The sequence below is a fragment of the Oryzias latipes genome, chromosome 14 (assembly GCF_053564925.1).
Source record: "Oryzias latipes strain Hd-rR chromosome 14, Olatipes_Hd-rR_3.1".
Taxonomy (NCBI): domain Eukaryota; kingdom Metazoa; phylum Chordata; class Actinopteri; order Beloniformes; family Adrianichthyidae; genus Oryzias; species Oryzias latipes.
In genome coordinates, this window is record NC_136250.1 from 18,881,263 (window position 1) to 18,902,642 (window position 21,380).

The 21,380-nt window shown below is 39.8% G+C and overlaps 1 protein-coding gene across 3 annotated transcripts in view; it reads left to right on the forward strand.

The window, feature by feature from the left end:
• LOC101156600 (roundabout homolog 1) overlaps positions 1-21,380 on the forward strand; it is a 119,339-nt gene that overhangs the window by 77,333 nt on the left and 20,626 nt on the right. For all 3 annotated transcript variants that reach the window (XM_023962573.2, XM_078930639.1, XM_078930640.1), the window contains 4 exons: positions 9,602-9,759; positions 16,699-16,819; positions 20,359-20,497; positions 20,591-20,718. In XM_023962573.2, coding sequence (XP_023818341.1) covers positions 9,602-9,759; positions 16,699-16,819; positions 20,359-20,497; positions 20,591-20,718 — 546 coding nt within the window. The remainder of the gene's footprint in view (positions 1-9,601; positions 9,760-16,698; positions 16,820-20,358; positions 20,498-20,590; positions 20,719-21,380) is intronic.

Genomic DNA, 21,380 nt, shown 5'->3' on the forward strand with positions numbered 1-21,380 from the left:
AATTCCAGCCGCGGATGATGTCACCGGCAGGTGTTACATTTCCCACTGATCGGGGTGGTTCCGCTCTGATGGCCTTGCGATCGGTGTGACCCGAGCGATTCCAAGTCACTTTGAAGTAGAAACCAGGCCTGTAAAGGACTGTTTTTGACCCGTTCGGTGAGCAAATTTGAACTCTAAAATCAGGACATCTGGTCTTTGTGTATTTGTAGTACATCAGCTACTTTAGTAGCTTTTAATGTCTTACTTCACTTAAGAAGCAGTTAAAACGCCCAATAAATATCACAACTGGGAGGTTTATTTTTGTAAGTGAGCTACTGTGTTGCGCTAATTGGCTCGCCCAAACATAAGAGAGATTTATGGCTCTGCATGCAGAAATGTCTGCTTGCCCTGGGACTTCTTTGAGTAATGATTTATTTGAGAAAAACGAAATTTAAATAGAGGAGCTTAGGGAAGACAGGGAAAAGATTTTTTTTGCCTCTTTTACAACTAGTGTGCACCATCTTCTGAATTCTGTGTGTTTAACAGCTCTCATGTTGCAGAGTTTATGCATGTTTAAGTGTATGGGTGTACCGTAAACTATACGGACTGTATATGCACTACATTTTGTGGTTGAGGTTCATATCATGTTGGTTTTGGTACATTTGTGCAATGGACTGCGAGGTTGTTCTTACTTTTTACGTTTTTGTGTGCGTGTGTGTTTTTATACTTTCCCAAGTACTTTGCATGAGCTGCATGCAGTGGTTGTTCTGCAGAGCAGCTGTTTTGACTGCAACGTTGTTGCGGCTCCAAACTGCAGCTCCATCTGAGGAAGAGGAGGAAGATTTGATAAAGGAGGAGGGTGCATGGTGGATAAGAGGGAAGGGGACAAGGAGAGGTCAGAAATAGATTGTGAGAAAAGTCAAATCCTTCACATCTGCTTGGATAAAAAAAATTGTTTTTCAAAGGTTGTATTTGTTACTTTTTCCAAGTTTTTACATTTACGAACTGAATATTGTATTTCTGCACTATAAGGCGCACCGACAGTGAATGGTCTATCTTTTGAAATCATGTCATAAATAAAGGCCCTCGTCGGAAGCCTGGAACACACATTCACGCGCATTTACATAGACTTTTCATTTGAAGAGGCCCCTATAAAGTGTGTTGCAGAGGGTGGTGTGAACTTTGTTTAAGAGCTAAAAATGACAGGCTTCAATCAACGAGTTACCTGATTAGGTTTGAACTACAGCATAGACCTCTATACTGCCATAAGTCACTGATAGTATTGTTTTTGTCCTTTTTTATATATTGTTTTCTATCATTATATATTTGATTAATCATTTTTACTTTTTTACTATATATAGATAGAATTTATTTGTTTTGAGGGTTTATGAGTTTCATTCTTGTCTTAAATACGTGTTTTTTCTGCTGAAGAACTTGGAATTGTCCTTTGCGTATTTTTGACAATTTTCTTTAATCAAAGATCTGGTCTGTTCAGAGTCAATTCAATTCAACTTCATTTATCTAGCTCAATATTACAACATAGTTGTCTCAATGGGCTTCATACGTAATTGTATAGTATGATGAAGAACATGAAGTCATGGAATTCAACAGGTCTTGGCTAAAGTAAACTAAACAGACTAAGCTAAACTGGGCATCCCTGCCCTTAGACCCTCCTTAGCGGTAATGAAAAACTACCAGAACTCTTAGAGATCAGGCCAACTCAGCAGCCCTTCTGTTAAAGCTGTGCAACACAGCCACTATATACAATTTTGCGCATTTTCATATGAAATTTGTGTATTTCGTGATACACGCGTGATATTCATAATTCATACTGTAAGTGTTTCTTGCATTCAGACGACGGGTCTTTACGTGAATTCGGTTTTAAGCTGTTCAAAGTTTTTGAATGGTTGAGAATTAAGCAGTTTATGCATATTTAACATGGTTTAAACGCAATTATTACGTAAATCCTACACAATTGTCCAAGTTTTTAGCGAGATGTGCGGAAATTTGTGACTTTCCGCGATTGTCCCACATGTGTCCATATATGTCTAATTGACTTTTCCTGCATGTAGCACCGATGTATAACTTTTATATTGCATATATGGTACACATTTCACCTTCAAATTACGTATTTGACACATGAATCACTAAGGATTGCGTATAAACAGCGCAATAATTACGCACAGTTCATGTTCTACGTTGATTTCTTAGCATGTTTTATTTGTACTTCTTCTGTGGTTTTAACATGGTTCATACATGATATATCTGTGAAAATCTCACGTAAAGACCACAAATTTTCTCACTTTTTCCACGTGTATTCACGTGTGACCAATTTTCATCCGTGCAATATGCTCAGAATGTACAAAGAGGCTGTGTGATACAGCCTTTATAGGGTTAACCCATGCTGCTGCCAAATGCTAATTAAGCTCTAATCAAACTAAACTAGGAGTTAGCAAGATGTTGTCTGTTGACAACAGATTTGTCCATACCTCCATCCATCCCCTCCGTCTTATTGCTCTGTGGTGTCCGGAGTCATGGGGGCACTGGGATGGATCCCAGCTGTCATCCACTGACATGTAGGGTAAAGGTCAGTAGTTGATCATGGGACCAAAGAGACAAACAAAATCAACAGAGACAATTTTTTATGTTTTTAATCAGGAAATTATTTTTTTCTTTGTCCTAAAACAAGGACAAATACTGGAATAGATACATAAAATGTGTTTAATGTATGTGACTGATGTTGCATGTGTGTATGTATGACAAACTATGATTTTCCAAATTTTTTACACAGGCTTTATATGGAATATAGTGGTGGACAGTTAAACGTTTGCAAAAAAATGAATACAAGCTAAGTAATTACCTTTTGTATCTTTATATTTCTTTATTTTTTTATATCTGTGCTCTAATTCATCCTTCGTTTATTGATTTTTTTCTCTTAATTTATCGCTGCAGTCTGCTAAGTAGGGATGGGTATCGAGCCCCGGTATTGAACGAGCCCTGGGGCAACATTCTTCAAGACCCCAGTATCCGTAAGATCTGACCTCAACGGTTCTGCAAGCGGTACTGGAGAAGTCGCATTTTTTTTTGTGTCACACAAGATATAAACTAGAGCTGTGACGGTGTGGGATTTTTGATGAAGCAGCAGGAGTCGCGGTGTCTCGGTTAACCGCACCCGCAGACCCCCCACCAACACAAAAAAACCCCGGTGGCCGCGTCGCAAATGAATACAATTCATAATTACAACACAGAATTCTTTATTAACAAATAACAGTAACAACTAACTACTAACTATCTAACTAATGAAGTAACTGTATAGGTGTTGTAGAATGAGTATGTGTATGTGTGTCAGCATGCTGCGTGTGTAGGAGGAAGGAGCGCGTGCCGCGCAAGAGGAGTGAGAGCGCGCGCAAGTGTTGGGGGTGCGTTCATGTTTAGTGTTCCGGAGTGAAGGAGAACAGTAATAAAAGGTTTCCCCCAGAATAACAGTGACTGATTCTTTATAAAACCGCTCTAGAGTAGAGCTGTGACGGTGTGGGATTTTTGATCCCCGGTGTGATAAAGCAGCAATAGTCGCGGTGTCGGGACTCTTGCGACACTGGAAGTTTATTTTATTTGTTTTATATTTACATCATGACAGCAATATGTCAAAACATTGCTGTTTATTTTTCATTAAATAACTTTTTTTTCATGTAATCTACTTTTAAGGTGGAAAAATTTATAAAGTAAAATGTTTTGTTAAAAAAACAATATTGTTGCATAATGAGGAAATAAAACACTTCGTTTTCTTAATTTGTTATTTATTTATTTATTTATTTATTTATTTATTTATTTTTCGTCTCAAAAAGTATCAATAAGAGGCGGTGCCGGCGGTGCTCTCTCCGCACGGTGGGGGGGTTCATGTTACACCTGAGCCTGGGGTGTTCGTGTCCCTGGGGGGTGGGTCCTGGTCCTTGCCCCTGAGCGCTGGGCCCCGCCAAACTTCCAACATGGCCGAGCCTGGTCGGGCCATATTTATAACACCCCTTGTGGGCCACCCTTTTTTCCCCGGGGTTCCCCCCTCCTGGGCGGGGGCCACGGGCCCCTGCCTTGCTCCTCCCTGGACCAACCGTGGGCCGGGTGGGTGGCTGCCTGGAGTGCGGAGCGGGTCTCCCTTGGGGGGTCCTGGCTCGTACCTGGGGTTGGGGCGGGGGGATGCCCGGAACTCCTGGGTGGTGGTAGGGTGCTCGTCTGGGGCTGTGGGCGTCCTTCTCCGGTGGGGCCCTGCGTTGGCCTCTTCCGGCGCGGCGGGGGGGCTGCTTTCCTGGCTGGGCTGGGGCGGCGCTCTCTTTCCCTCTGCGCCTCCCTGCTCTCTGGCTCTGGGGGCCTCGCGGCGGTCCTGCTGGCCCTGGCCTGGGTGGCGGTCTTGGTCGCCCGGGGGGCGGTCGCTCCCAGCCTGTTCCCGTGTGGCGTTGGGGGAATTCCGGCTGCCGCTGCTGCTGTGGCGGGGGTCTGGGTGTGGGGGTGGCTGGGCGCTCCTCCTCCTTCTTTTCACATTCCACCATCCATTTTAGAAGAACATAAACACTCACCTGAGCACAGGTGTTAGCTCACTTTGCACTTAGAGTTTGCATGATTGAATGAATGAAAGATTTCATACTAGTTGGTTTAAAGGCATAGGTATGCGTTCGTGAACACTATCTGTTTTGTGTACATGTTGACATGTGAACATTTTTAGCATTAAGATGCCGGATCAATCGATTCAATTTGTTTACACAGAACACTAATTCGTGTACACAAAATGCTTATTTTTTGGCAAAAAATGCTTATGTTTTGACAAAAAATAACTAAATTGTGTACACAAAATGCTAATTTGAGCCCACAAAATATTAAAATATGCCAAAAAAATGTTAAATTGTGGCAACGGCATGCTAATTTGTGTACACAAAATACTAATTTGTAACTGCAAAATATTAAATTGTTCCCACAAAAAAAATAAAACATTGCCGCAAATTATTAGTTTGAGGGAACTATTTATTATTACTCTTTTTGGATGTCATGTTTAGGGCTCCATATGAAGCTGTGGGATGGAGCCAAATCCTGCAACTGAGCTGGTCTGTTGTTTGTTTGTTTCCTCTCATGTCTCTATTCTTTTGACTCATGTCATTTGTCATTGGGTTTAGGAAAGGAGCTGAGGAAAAGGGGATAAAAGGGATTTCTGTGAGAATTCTCATCAGCCACCTCCTGTTTGTGTCTGTGATGTATTTTCTTTTGTCAGTCCGTTTACTTTGGGTACCTCTTAAGTTTCTATGATTTATTTTCCTTGATTACCCTACATGTTTATTTACTTTTTAAATTTCTTTTTATGGATGGAGTTCTTGTTTTGGCAAGTTTCTGCAAAGTCTTGTTGTCTTTAACTTCCTTTCTCTCATTTCACATGAGTTTTTTTCTTTGCTTTTAAATCAATCACACATTTTTTATCCCATATGACTGAGTTGCCAAGAGATAATTCACTGCTTCCTGTTCTTTAAGTGAAAATAAGATCATAAGATGAGAAAAGTACAGGCAGAAAAGTGCATAAATTGGATTTGCCATGATTAATTGGCCTATTGGAAAAACGACAATTTTGAAAAAACAAGTTTTTGCACTTGGAGGAGGTAGCTTTTGAGACATATCAAAACTGACATATTCGGCAAAACTGCAATGGTATTTATTTTTTTTTTCAAATTAAATGAGTTACGTGATCAACAGTTATGATTTAATGGAAACAGTGTTATTGCGAAACTGTTTTCTTCAACGTTTCTAGAATTCCATGAAGTTTTGCACATGTGTAATGGAAACACATCTATTTCATCAATGATGTAGTGTGATCATTAAACCCATTTGCTCGTCCTCCAACTATCTGCAGATTATGAGGGTTTTTTTTTCTAGTCTGCTTTGCCTCATTCGGAACATGCAAAAGGAATTATTGGAAGACGACTACAGAGGGTCTTACAAGCTCAAGCTCCAGAGAAACAATAACTCATCAGACACTGTTAGGTCAAGACAATTGAAGCTAAGCTTCAAAGCTTTATAGCGGCTGTAAGATTCCTATTTGGAAGAAGAAAAAAGAAAGAGGTGCTAAGCTGCAGGTAAACAGGGAACCTGGGCTGACTTAAAAACCTGTAAAGGCAGCTTTGACTGAACAAAGAGCCCGGGCTGTAAACCACTTCAAAAACGCAGCTCACCTGTGCACACATGGGGAATAAAAACAAGTTGTGTACGGAGACAGAATTAGTGAGTTTTTAGGATGAACATAATTCCCTTTTTCATTAAACATTTACTCAGAAAAAACATTTTACTTAAAGATGAAAACTGCTAAAAAAGTGAAAAAAATTGACTTGATTTGACATCAGCTAATTTTGTTTGTAAAAATGTTTTATTAACCCATGTTCAAAAATGACAATGACAATCATGACCTTGAGAAACAAGTTCACTTTGTAGTGAAAGCATCTAAAGAAAGTCTTTGCATTTGACCCTCAGTTCCAGACTAGAGTATATAATGTCTTTAAAGTTCTTTTTTTGCTAGTATTATTACTCTGTTATGTGCTTGGGAACTCAATTTTGTTTCGTGGAAATTAAAAAAAAATTCTTTACCCATGTCAGGTCATGGGGCTTCGTAGATTTTTTCTATTATCAAGGTTATTTTTTGTTATGTAATGAAAAAATAGCCGAACCAACCAAAATAATGCATACTGCCACCTACATCATGGGATGTGAAAAACCATGTCATTTATTCATCACATGTCTCGCAGTGTGAGCATAGGCCACCAGGCGATTTGGAATTGTTTTCTTGCGTGGTTGAAGCTTAAACACCAGAGGTCATCTGGTCAAAGGGTTGACAAAATGTTAGTTTTTCAAATTGCCACATAAAAAATACCACATTGAAAAATCATGAAAATTTTTCTTCCATGGCAAAATCTCTTATTGCTTAAATATAAAAAAACCTCGGCGGGTGGTTTTCTCCTGCTCGGGTCCTCTACCAGAGGCCTGGGAGCTTGAGGGTCCTGCGCAGTATCTTAGCTGTTCCTAGCACGGCGCTTTTCTGGACTGACAGGTCTGAGGTCTTTCCAGGTATCTGTTGTAGCCACTCCTCCAGTTTGGGGGTTACTGCCCCGAGTGCTCCAATTACCACAGGCACCACTGTCACCTTCACTTTCCATGCTTTCTCCAGTTCTTCTCTGAGTCCCTGGTATTTCTCCAGTTTCTCATGTTCCTTCTTCCTGATGTTCCCATCCCTTGGCACTGCCACATCCACATATATATATATATATATATATATATATATATATATATATATATATATATATATATATATATATATATATATATATATATATATATATATATTTATATATATAATTGCTGTGGAAAAATTTGGACCCGCAATGCTAGTAAAGCAGATGTTTAATCTGTCTGCTTTTGGAATTATTAGATTTTATCAGTCAATCAATCAGTGCACCACACACATGCGCTGCATCCAGAACTGCGATGGTCTCAGTTTCTTCCTGTGTAGGTTGAACCTCAGCCATGTTTTGTGTCTCATGAGGGAAAACCTTTATCATGTGACACAGCTTTGTTGGCAGTGCTGTGGCGGGGGGCGTGGGGGGGTTCAGACAGCTGTTTCCCATCAGCCTTCAGTCAACTGCAGTCAGCCATTTGCAACTGTTCTCAGCGGATCAGAGCAGGAGAGTGCAGCTTACAGACATGCATGAGCCACAACAGTTCCAATTAGAAGGTCATACTAATTTGTTCTCCCGTTTCCACCGCTCTCATCGTTTCTGGCTCGCCTGCGCAGCGTTGCGTATGAATCTGTAGCCGGAGGTGAATGGGTTGCCACCATCTGGGAGTCATTATGCTCCCCCCCCCCCCCCCCCCCCCCCCCTCATTGTTTCCGGTCTTTTCACTCCAACCTGGCTCTGCTGAGTTTTGCTGTTCTGCTATCTTGGCACAGATCCCTTGGCTTGTTCAGGTTCTAAGTGTTCACCCCCTCTTTCGTCTTATTGTAATTTATAACTGGTAATGCTTAGCAGCAGTCACTCATGCACACAATACTGCAGCAGCAGATGACATCCAAATCACTGCAGACAGAAAGTTTAGAGTTTTACAAAAACTTTGTTTTTCTTCATTATTCCTCCTGTTTGTTTGCTGCTTAATGATTCACAGGAAGCGCCAGTGGAGATGTGACAAAGAAAATTTGGAAACCAAAACAAATGCATTTTTGCTGAGAAAACTGCTTTTTTTCAGTTTACTGCTTGGGTAAAAAAAATTGGAGAATATAAAAAAGAACGATAAACATAAGTTCAAAGAGGAAAGCTGGAGGGTCTAAGGGCAGGGATGCCCATTTTAGTTTAGTCTGTATAGTTAGTTCAGTTTAGAATTTTCCTTATTATTTCTATATACTCATCATCCTTGTGATTTTATGTTCACTTTACTATTACCGGTACGAAGCCCATTGAGACGACTGTTGTTGTGATTTTGGGCTATATAAATTAAATTGAAATTGAAAATGAAGAATTGAAGAATTTTCAGCTTCTTCCTACAAAGAAGATTCTCTAAATTCCACCTGTTTTCCTTTATAATCTTGGTTTTTTTTAGCCCTGTTTTAAATATATACTTGGTAGAGGATCACATGTACTTCTTAAAGGCCATGTCAAACAGCCACTTTGTTCATTCATTCATTCGTCTTCTAAACTGTTTTCGGGGTCACGTGGCTGCCGGAGCCTATCCCTGCAACGTATGAGCGAAGGCTGGGGTCATCCTGGACAGGTCGCCAGTCTGTCGCAGAGCCAATTAACCTATGAGGCATGTTTTTGGACTGTGGGAGGAAACAGGAGTCCCCGGAGAAAACCCACGCATACCAGCCACCACTGTCATTTAGAAGATTTTCCATGTATGACATTTCATGTCATGTGGCAATACATGCATGATATATGTTATTTATGAATGTCTCTTGCATTCCTAATTAGTGGATGTGTGGATATCTGTCGAGGGTTTTGGTCAGATTTTTGTATTGCATGTACGACGCTCATTTCGTGTTCAAATTGACTCATTGACACACAAATCACTAATCAATTGGACATAAACAGCACAATAACTACACACAGTTTATGTTCTACGTTGGTTTACGTGTTCTTTGCGTAGTTTATTTGTCCTTTTCCGTGGTTTTAACATGGTTCATTCCTGATACATCTGAGAAAATTTCACATAAAGACCAAAACCTTTCTCATTTTTCCACATATATTCATGTTTGTCCAGTTTTCATCCATGCAACATGTGCAAAATGTACATAATGGATTTGTGGCATAGCCCTTAAATTTCCACTTTGATAATCTTATATTGATAATCTTTTCATTGGTGTGAAGCAACCCCGCCCCCTTTCCCCTCTCCTTTAACAGCATTATTTCATCTGCTCCTGATTCACAACAATTTGAATGAAGAAATAATCAGAAATGGCATTTTAAGCTTAACTTTCTTCATATATGTCCTCCATCATCAGAAATAATGCTACAAGAACATGTTAAAAACAGCAAAAGTAAATTCTTATGAAACTGGATCTTTGAAACTGCTGAATGACAACATTTCTGCTTGTTTCTGTATTTTCCAGTTTTACGAGATGACTTCAGGCAGAACCCCGTTGACGTTATGGTTGCAGTAGGTGAGCCTGCTGTACTGGAGTGCCAGCCCCCCCGCGGGCACCCTGAACCCACAATCTCATGGAGGAAAGATGGTGCCAACTTAGATGACAGAGATGAACGCATCACGGTAACAAATAATAATTTGACCAAAAATAAAAACCACCTTGAAATCTCTGTATCAGGTAACTGTGTATGACTGCTATATTTGCTATATCTAACAACACTAAAGTTTGATAAACACTCCGAAATGGACAAAACTATACATAATACTCCCATAATGCAACTCAACCACTACTTACCTTGCAGTGAGCAGGGTAATTACAATATTAAAGTTAAATGTTTTCATTCACCGGTGTGGATATCCTTCATTCCTCATCTCGCTCAACTGGTACGAATTTTAATGGAAATTGTAGAAATTCCATTTGAATTTCTAATGATGAATGAGGAAAAGCACAATTTTTATGAGGTTGATATTTATTACCCTAAAAATTAAGAAAAAAATAAAGATAGCCCTAAATGACAAAAGTTGACGATGTCAGTAGCCGGTATTTCCACTATTTGACACAGTGACAGCTTGACAGGAACGTCTCATGCTCGTTACTATCCTCATGAAGACCCAAGCCTTTGCTTCTGCTGGTTCCAGACGTGCTCAACAGGGTTCAGGTCAGGGAACATTGCCTCATACCAAATGAAGCACTCGCATTTCCTGAAGTCCAGCTGTGACGATTCTGGCACCATTTGGTGGAGCATTACCATCCATGAACAGAAAGTTTGGGGTGTGTTGGTAGAATTGGAGGATGATGATGGGTTCTATGATGTCTATGGGGTAAGAAAATGCAGTGACTGGGTCATCGGTAATGCCTATCCAGACTGTTACATCTCCTCCACCAAAGCGAACCCTGGAAATCATGTTGACTAGGGCGTATTGCTCACCCCGCCTTTTCCAGCTATGCTGACAACCATCATGTCTATGCAAGGTGAGCCAACTCTTATCAGTAAACAGGACAGTAGACCATTGCTGCATTGTCTTGTGTCCACTTCAAACGTTCACAGCGGTGTCTTGGTGTCAGTGGAGTCACCTGCAATGGTGCTCTGACATTCTAGTCGGAGCCGTGGAGTCGGTTGCCGATAGTTTGTCTGGAAATCCTTGAACCCTTGTGTGATGTTTAGGTACTGGTCATGGTTGCAGTCTGTCACTGACTGCTGGTTCTGTCACAAACTCTGCCAGTAGTTCTCTATTTTGATGCAAGGCTGCTGATAACACATGCATCACCTGACTGCCTATCACAAACCCGAAGACGTGCCATAGCCAGGTGGTGCTGCTCATCCTTTAAGCGACACCAGGTGTTCATGGCTGTTTGAATGATGAAATTAAATAGACTCACTGGCAAAATCAGTAAGATAAGATTGTCAGCAAATGCACTAAGTGGATGTTATATGCTATTAGAAAAGTTGATTATGTATTTGTTTTTCTGTATACTCTTTTCAAATACACGTTTATAAAATAGTAATATATAATTGTATTTTCATTGACTAGCAGAGAAGGCCTTGCAAATGCTGTCAGACTACTACCTAATTATTCATCTGAATGAAAATTAAGGAATGAAGACATTTCTCATTATTACCTCCAGGATGACCTTCACATAAAAAAACTGCTACAGTGTGCCTGCTTGTCATTTGTTTCTATGAATTCTGGGGACAAGCAGGAAAAAAAATCAAAGCGTGTGTCAGCGTGGAGTGACAGGTGGGCTTTCTCTGGGGATTGTGACGGACTGAGCAGCTTTCTCTGATTTAAGAGGAGGAACAGATCAGAGCTAAGAGGCGGGTGGGTGTGTGTGTGGGGGGGTGGGGGGGGGGGGGTGGACTCATCTCTTGGAAACAGAAAGGCTGCTTTTTTGCTTTGTACTTTTTGTGTGACAGTGTGCATCCTCCAAAATCCCCTTTTCACTTTCATTTTGTGGACACAGGCTTTATCAGGTTCCTCAAGCGCATTGCTGACTGGAATAAAATGAGTGCAAGTCCAGTCGTTCATTCTTCCTAAGAGTTTTTGATCATGTTCTTTCCATGTGGCTATCAGTAATTATTTTTTCAAGCCACCAAAACATGACCTGCGATGCAACGTTTTCCATAGGTTAACCAATAAAAGTTTTTTTTTCTTTTTTTAACCCTGAAAGTATTTTTGAAAAATTTGATCCAAGAGTTCTAATTAAGTTCAAATAAACTTTACACTAGTTCATTTTATCATCATTATCATTTTTATTTTATTTTCCGCTTTATAGGTCACTCTGGAGTATAGGTCACAGCAGCTAAAAAATGTATAGTAAAGAAAAAAAAAACATTTATAAGTCGCACTTTTGGGAGAAATGTTTTGAATAACTCTGTCACACCCGGCGTAACATTGAGCAGTGCATCTTCTTCTGCATTCCTGTCAGTAGCACCTACAGTGCCCTCTAGTGGATGTTAGGAAAGTAGTGACCGTATGAGCCTATTTATTTCAATTTTTATCACATATACAGTAAGTAGCAACTGTGTTTAAAGCTACATGCACAATGAGCATTTGTGAAGCATTCAAGAACGCGCTGAATGCGGGTTTTTGTACACGCTTGTAGCATGATGTTTACACTGGGCTGTTGCTACCCGATACTAAAGCATTCACCTAAAATTGGAAGAGTTTTGGCGCGAAATGTCGAATTGGTTAAAAACTCGTAAATATTCTTTCACATCTCTATTCCAATGTATGAAAGACTTACAAAACGCAATCATTAATTCCTATAACATGATCAATTTTCAAAAGGTTGGCACATTCTGAGTCTGTGATTGGTGAAAGTTCCACTGGTTTAACCTTTGACGCACATTTTGTACATAGAGCCAGAAAACAGACTTAAACACTTATGTAGTGATGCCTGACCAAAGGAGTTTTGAACACGGAAGCCCAAACCGCACATATACGTGCATTTACATAGACTTTTTTATTGAAAGCAGTCATTCAAACATTCATTTTTGAGCCTGATGTGGATGTAGCATAAGTAAAACTACGAAACAGTTATGCTATTACTGATACTATGAAAAATATATTTTTAGGTATTTAATAAAAATTTGAGCTTTTTGTGGTGTAAAGGTGTTTGGACAAACACTACCAAAGAAGTGAAACGCTGCAGGTTTAATCCTTGCAGCAGCAGTTTATTTCTATTTTCCATCAGAGTGTCATCACAGCCCTGATCTGTCCGGCACAACTTTGGATCAACTGGCCTTCTTCCCTTTAGGAAACCTTGGCCTTTGACTTCCTCTGAGAAATAGCAGTCCTTCTCTTCTATGCGCTGAGTTTTTAATTCATGTTTTAGGTAAAGCAACATGAAAAGCATGATTCTACAGCCGAGTGCAGGTAAAAAGGAAGGTCGCAGTCTCAGAGCATAAGAACTGGGCTGCAGGTTTAATTGAAGCTGATGCCTGGGAATTTTCTAATGTGGACCCAAAGAGCGTCTTTGTGTTTGTGTTTGTTTTGAAGTCTTAAGATCAGCATGTTTCCTGTCTCGCAGTGCCGCATCTACTCACTCCTGCGCTGGTGTCACCTCTAACACTGTGCAGTACAGTTCGATCAGTGCAGAAGCTCACATTCAAAGCACTATAAAGAATCCACCACGGTCTGTGGGGGCGTGCGGAGGATAGAAAACACTGAAAACAGCAAGAAGTCTGTGTCTTCGACCTCCCTATTACATGCCGGTGTGTGCGTGCACACATAGATGTGCATACGGATAAGGTAAAAAGTTTGGGAATTGCAAAGTAGGCTGATGGAACATCTAAGGAACATCTTTACAAAGAAACCATCTCTCTGTTCCCATGGTTCTAGTGAAGCACGAGACATGAATTATGTAATTTTTCTTTTTTTATATAGGTGACCTTCTAGTCAGTTCAAAGGACAACGTAAATTCTTTCCCTAAATGTAGCACCCTATCATGCCGCCAGCATACAAATTAGGGGTCTAACAATTAAATTAAATAATGATTCGATTCAAATCAAAATTTACTTGATGTCATTTTGCAACAATTTTAAAGTGATTTAGGGCAATTCGATTCAATTTTCAACTTGCCTCAGTAGTGGAAATTGATTCATCGATTGACTACACCCTAGTATCCCAGTATTATCTCTGAGTTATGCTTAATTTTTTGGTGAGGCTGTCCTGGATCGATTTTAATTCTGAATCGGATCCTTCAAAAAGAACCAATACTGACCATGAATCATAGCAGCAATCGTAGGAATCGAATTGCTGATATGATTATAAATAAATAGATAAATTGAATTTTTCAATATCATTACATCCAGTGTCATCTATTTGTTTCATTTTGAAATGATTTCATTCGATTACCAGCTTGTCTCAGACAGATTGATCTGGTTGGAAATTAAAGTCATGCGTCTCTTTTATGATTATTGCCATTTTTTGTGCCTGTATGCATTGTGTGAGTAATGGGGTGTATGTGTAAAAGAAGGGTGGGGAGATGAGGGGCAAAAGGATGGGTTGGTTTCAATTTTTTAATTGTGAAGTGCTTGGACCTGCAACACATGAAAAGCACTTTAAATAAATAAAAAAATAAAGCCATAAATGGATTCATCAACAAAGTCGATTATTCCTACAGTCACAAAAACAACCACCATCGCGCGATACGGAGGCATCGGCACAATCTTCAAGATGTCAATGCTTAATTTTTTTGAAAATCGTTGGGGAGGTCATAAAAGTAGATGGCGACAGTCAGTCAGGCGGGACTGACGCCTTTACAAAATCAAGCGTCAGTTGGGCGGCCACACTGCAGTGCCGACCTGATCGTTGGCAGTCAGGCGGGCATGACATCATTACGAAATCGGGCGGCCACAGAGCAGGGGCAGCCGGCTGGCAGCAGCTGATTGGACTCTGTGGAAATGTCTCTGAACGGAGGCCGTCCATATCAAGTGCCGCTGGCCGCTGGCTGCCCGGTGGACGGAGCAGCATTTCCGCATTCCGCCAGCTCACACACTGTCCAAAAGCTGCTCCTCTGGTCAGAGATACAGTTCTCCTGAGTCCGGCAGCTCGCTGACGCAGAGCAGCCGGACGGACTATAGTCCGAAGCCTCCTCCGAAGCACACACCGTAACAAAGCACCCTCCCCTGCCCGCAAACACGTAGCTGCGAGTTAGGCTGCTCTGCTCAGAGACGCGCTTTACTTGCGGGGAGCAGCTAGCCTGTCCTGTTTGCACTCCAAAGCCTCCTCTGGTGCGTCACACCGTCTACGCATGACGTAAAAGCCAAAGAAGTAGTGACCCACAATTGAATCGGTTAGTTCAAAAGGGGCCCAAGTCCAAGAGGCTTGTTTTTCCAGGAAATGATTTTAATTGCATAGCTCAAAGGGAGGCTACACCACATGATTAATACTTCACCCAGATTTAGCACCAGTTCATAGCTTACAAATGCTATAGTATGAAGCACCTCACTTTTATCATTTCAGAGGACTAGCAAACTAAAGTCTCTGGACTTGGGCTCTTCTTGAATTAAACAGGCACGCTGCCATATTGGATAACTAGTGCTGCCATCTATGGGATAAAGCAAAACCCATGCAAGAGAGCCCCGAGTCAGGAATTTTGCACTTTAAGCATTTTAAATGTCAAGCATAGTCAATACATTACAACAGACTTAGGACTTTTTTGCACATAATCTGATAGCTTTTCCCTTGAAGACCATAGAACATATACTATCTCTGTTTTGAAAAATTGTGGACTTGGGCCCCTTTTGAACTAACCGATTCAATTGGAATAAACTGTTTACATGCACAGCGATCGGATCAGCAATTGGCATAACCCACATTTCTAGATCGGAAGGAAATTTTAATCTGAATGAGTCTGATTGGGGCAGTGTATTCCGAACGGTTTGTTTACATGACGCATTTTTATTCTGATTGAGCATTAATCCTGATTACTTTTGTCCATGTAACCACAGTTGGTGTCGATGAAGATGTGGTGGGAGTGTTGTCTACTCCTGCTGGTTATGCTGTTAGAAGACATATGCAGCCTCCTTCAACAGCTCTAGCACAGATTTTGTAATGCTGAACTTTTCAGCTTCTGACAAAATTTCCCATCCTCTTGGTCCACACTCTTCTATTTTTCCTTTCTCCGTCAAACACGCGCGTTAGTGACAGAAGAAGAGTGAGCACTGACGTCATCCCCTGGCCTCCCCCCTGGAACTGCTGACTGGAACTGAATTATGCACACTTTTTGAGCGGTGGATGTGAAAACGAAAATGCAGTCCTCTCTTTGCACTATTACTTTATTTATGTTACAGAATAAGCAGTGTTGAAGTAGAAAAGGAAAAAAGCAATTTTGGAGGATTGACTTTTAATTCTATTTTTAAGTCAATTGATGCAGTTACAATGTGAAAACGGAAAAAGCCTTTCTTTTGATCCATTTTATTTGTCAAATTAGATCAGTCTAATCAAATTTTGTTACACATTTACAAGAGAACTTTTAGAAAATGAAATGTCAAATGCTATTTTCTTATCAGTTTAACTAAGCGACAGAATGAGCGGTGTTGAAAAGGAAAAAGAAAAAGCTGTTTAGGTGATTGATTTCTATTTTTATTTTTGAGTCAATGAACGCAGTTTTGTGAAAATGAAAAAGCATTTCCAGTATTGACTGTTTTTTGAAAAATAAAAAAGACATGCTTTCATAGGCTAAAGGCTTTACCTCCAACTACTTTCAGAAATTCTGGAAACCACAAACATTCCTGATTACAAATGCTGCCGCACACCCACCTGCCAAGATTTACTGAAAAACTTGCCTTCCGGTTGCATCACTGTGATACTTTAGTATATGTGACCAAAGTCTAACCGTTACACCCCTATTTGTACTTCTTTAGGGTAGAATATGTGTTAAAGAGCACCTGCGATCATGATTAGGGATTTTTACCTCAAAATATACCATTTTCTCCCATCTTATTGCAGATATTATGCTGGATTTAATCAGCATTTCCCAAACAAACATGGGCACAGGGCTGTAAGATTTTCCTCAAACACAGCTGCTCAAACATCCTTTTTTTTGTCTTTCAGATTCGTAGTGGGAAGCTTATGATCACCAACACTTTGAAGACGGATGCTGGAAAGTACATTTGCGTTGCTACAAACATGCTGGGAGAAAGAGAAAGCGAGACTGCCGAACTCACAGTGTTAGGTGACTTTCTTCCTCTCTGGAATGTCTGTCTCAATTGATAGGGTTTGTTCTCGCTGTCCACTGCATGATGTGGAGGTCTCTTGGGCGTAATAACCTGTTAATTATGTTGATTGTGCATTAGTACATCCAGTCTGGCAGATTTAAAGAGGCTCCCCATTAAACAAGTGCTGAACAAGTATGGCAGCCACATTCAGCATCGTAACCTTTCACTATAAGAGCTACCGGGGGAATAGTGACAGCCAAATGCCTGTTTACACTCTCCACCACTTATTTCAAAAACGTTTTCCATCACAATGGAGCGCTCATCAGAGCTTTCAGTTTGTTGACCTTGGTTTTGCTTACAAAAATAAATTACAGCTTGGAATATTTGAAATTGCTAAAGGAAAGATGCATTCACATCTGCTTTTATCCTTAGAGTTTTCTCAAACCAAAGGCACTCCCAAACAGCTCTGTTTTGGCAGTTTCTGGTGTTGCTCAAAGGAAGAAACATCAACACACCACTTTGCAGCCCCACAAGATGCCTTTCTGTTCTACCTTTAATAGGACATCTTCACATTTCCATTTCAAAACTGATAGATCCAACTAAATGGGTCTAAAGTCTTGACATGCCCACTAAACATGTGCCCCAAATTATTATTTTATTGTTGTTGTTTTTGTTATCAAACTTGTTTAATGAACAGAAATGGAAAAGTGTTAATTCTCTGTGTGTTCCACCAGTTTTAAATGCTTTAAATTTGTAAAGTGGTTGAAAACACCGATAAATCAAATTAGAAGTTGAATTACAGCGCTCGCTGCCCGCCTCTAACCACCCTTGCCACCCACCTTTGACCCAACTTCCATTCCTAAGCAGCTACTACGCGCCCCGACCCTGATGGCCTAAATAAAAGTCTTACTAACTACCCCCCCTCTCCCTCTATCAGCCTGGTCAGAGCTACACGAGAAAAATGAATTTAAAAATAAACCCCTTTTTCTACTTTCAAAATCGCAGCTTTTTGTTTGTTTGATCCTCATAGCAACCATTTTATGGTTTTGGTCTATATTAGTTTCAGAAGAATCGGTAAAAGTAAACTTTTGGATTTCCTTAGCAACAGAGGTTATTTGCCAACCATGGCCATATTCTTAATATGTTTATACCATGTTATATTACCGTATTTTCCGGACTATAAGTCGCTCCGGAGTATAAGTCGCACCAGCCCAAAAATGCATTAAAAGGTAGAAAAAAACACAGATAAGTCGCACTGGACTATAAGTCGCATTTTGATGGAAAATTTATTTGACAAAATCTGAGACCAAGAACTAATAACTTGCACAACCTCATATGACACAATCATAGCAGACTGTTTATCTCATAATTTCACAGTAATTCTTTCTCACACCTATTTATTTATTCTTTTCATGAAGCATCATTGGCCAACTAATACTCTGTTTTCATCCTGTATTTGTAGAAACAGTTGTCATTTTTATTGCATTTCTGAATCTATGAAATCATTGGAAAATAGAACATTATGTTGTTAGCCTTCAAGATCTTACTGTAAAAAAAGTTTGCTGATTCTCTGAGTCACTTAACATACTCTTAACACTTAACATACCTCAAACATCAAATTTAGCCAGGAACATCATCTCTGTTCCTCACAAATGAACATAACAGGAGGGTTAACAATGTATTTATTTCAATTTATTTCTAATATAAGTCACTGCGGAGTATAAGTCGCACCCCTTGCCAAACTATGAAAAAAGGGCGACTTATAGTCCGGAAAATACGGTATTTTGTTCAGCTCTATCAGGGATCCATGCATTAAGAGTTTGAGGAGAACGCCACTTTTACAAGACCGCCATTGTTACGCCCCCTTCCGGGTCTAGAGGTACCTCGTGGGCCATCGCATAAATAGTCAATTGTTTTGGCTACCTAATTTAAATTAGCACACACATCAAAAAAATGTCTCCATACAAAAGTATAACACATTTATTTACAAATAAATAAACAGCCACCAACAAGAACTAAAAGTGAAGCAAAAAGGCTTCAAAACCCCACCTAACTGAAATCTGTAATCTCACCTGTAAATGAAAGAAAAGGGAAATCAATGACAAAACACTAACCTCCCTAGACTAACATAAACAACAAGTACTAAAGAAAATGGCAGTTCACCCCTACAGCTTCACTTAACATTACTATAAACCAAAAGACTAAACAGAGTAGGCATAAAACCACAAACTACAAAGAACTAATACAAAATACTTAACCACAACACTTAAGTACAACACACAACTAAACAGGTGATTGATTACAGAAGAGGGCCAAGCTGCAATGGAGCCATGTTGCTGCAATGGAGCCATGTTGCTGCAATGGAGGCATGTTGCTGCAATGGAGGCATGTTGCTGCAATGGAGGCATGTTGCTGCAATGGAGCCATGTTGCTGCAATGGAGCCATGTTGCTGCAATGGAGCCATGTTGCTGCAATGGAGCCATGTTGCTGCAATGGAGCCTTCTTACAGACTGGAGGTCCATGTGGTGCTTTTAAGGCTGCCTCCATCAGCTCTGGTCCAATTGGAGGCCACACCCTTTCCAGCACACCTGAAAATAATCACACAGACATACAAACACAAAGATCCACAAAAAACACAAGTTCCACTCTGATATAAAAGAAAAATGCTCAACACAGAACAAACTAAACCAAATAAAACTAAATACGGCAACAGCCGTAACAGCCATGAGCACACTGTTAAAAATCTACAACTTCTAATTGCAACAGTTCTTCCCTAATTGCTTCCCAATGATGTACGACAAGTTAGGAGAGGATCAATGATAACCCCTGGGATGAGTTTTCATTTGGAGCTGATACTTAAGGTGTTTTTTTATATTTTTTTATTTTGGAGAGATTAAAGATGGCGGCCTCTTTCCGAGGACAAAGGGCGATAAAACTCCAGGGATGGTTGTAGACTCGAGGTGGTGGCATGTGTGGTAAATTACATGAAAATTGATCAAACAGACGTTTTCGGTTTCCATATTGTGGAAAAACATGACCATCACCAAAATTTTGCAACCAACACTTGGTTACAAAATGGCTGCAAAGCTGTAGGTCGTGTTACCATCCCATAATAATATCAAGTTCCCCTGGTACTAGTTCTGTTAAATATGTTTTTGAGCATGTAGTGAGGGTCAAATTTTGTCTCATGTTGCACAGACACAAACTAATGCTAAAACATTATAAAGCTCAAGAAATACACTGTAAATAAGCAAAAATATGAGGATTGTATGTATTTAGATATAAATTAAAGAATTAGCATGTTTGTTCTAAAACGTAAAGAACACTTTGTGTATTTTTACAAACCTCCAATCCATAGATGAAACTGTGATGTGTAGTCATCATAGTCTTTGAGTTTTGGTGTCTTTCTTTATTTTTATTTTCATTTTTATTGGTTCAACAGTTGCATTTTAAGCATACCCACCACAGAAACCAATCACAGACCAGAACAACCACAGGTGATGATTGTCCAAACTAAAACCCAACATTGTTTCTTGCTGCATCATTTGTCCTTAGAGCGACCGACCTTTGTGAAACGGCCCAGCAGTGTGGTGGTGCTGACAGACGAGAGCGTGGAGTTCCACTGTGTGGTTCACGGAGACCCTGTTCCTATTGTCCGCTGGAGGAGAGATGATTCAGACTTACCAAAGGGAAGGTAAGTCCAAACATCCAGGAAGCAATCAATTCCAATGCTTTTATGATATTTTTTACCTTGTTTTCTGACCGTTTGTCTCTGTTTTGCTTAAAGATTTGAAGTTCTGGTGGACCATACTTTAATTATTCGCCAAGTCACTTCTTCTGACGAGGGGTCTTATACATGCGTGGTGGAGAACATGGTTGGGAAGTCTGAAGCATCTGCCTCGCTCACAGTTCATGGTCAGTCCTCCACACATTTTTGATATTTTTGACATTTGGTATTGTCTTATTTTATAGACCTTAACATAATTTTGTCATGCTCCTGTATGGTGACCATAAAGAATTCTATTCTATTCTAATTTTAGTCCAACAAAACCTTAAAATTCATGTCTTCACACCTTTTTCATAGCCTTTTTTGTTTTATTTTTGCAAAAAATGAACTAATGAATGGCATAATAATAATAATAATAATAATAATAATAATAATAATAATAATAATAATAATAATGCTTTGTAATCTTATCAGAAAGTAGAACCATGATAAATCTATGTGTTTCTTTATGTTCTAAACCTATTGATAATAATTAAAAGGTTCTTCCATCCACCATTTATATAAATTGAAAATTAAAAAAGCAGTAAAATAAATGATGCAGAAAAAATGTGTTTTTTTCTTTTCTTAGAATGGTGACGGAGAATAGTTAGTAGGACTGCTCACACTTGCACTGACAAAACCAAGGCAATTAAATACATTGCTGTGACGCAGTGGGAAGTGTGGCCTGTGAGGACAGTAGGACTTAATTAGAGATAAAGTTGAAGCTGTTTCCTGCTGGTTATTCTGATGGTTCCAGTTTCTTTGTTTTCAGTCAAAAACCTAGAAAACAGAAAAGACAAAAGGGAAACCT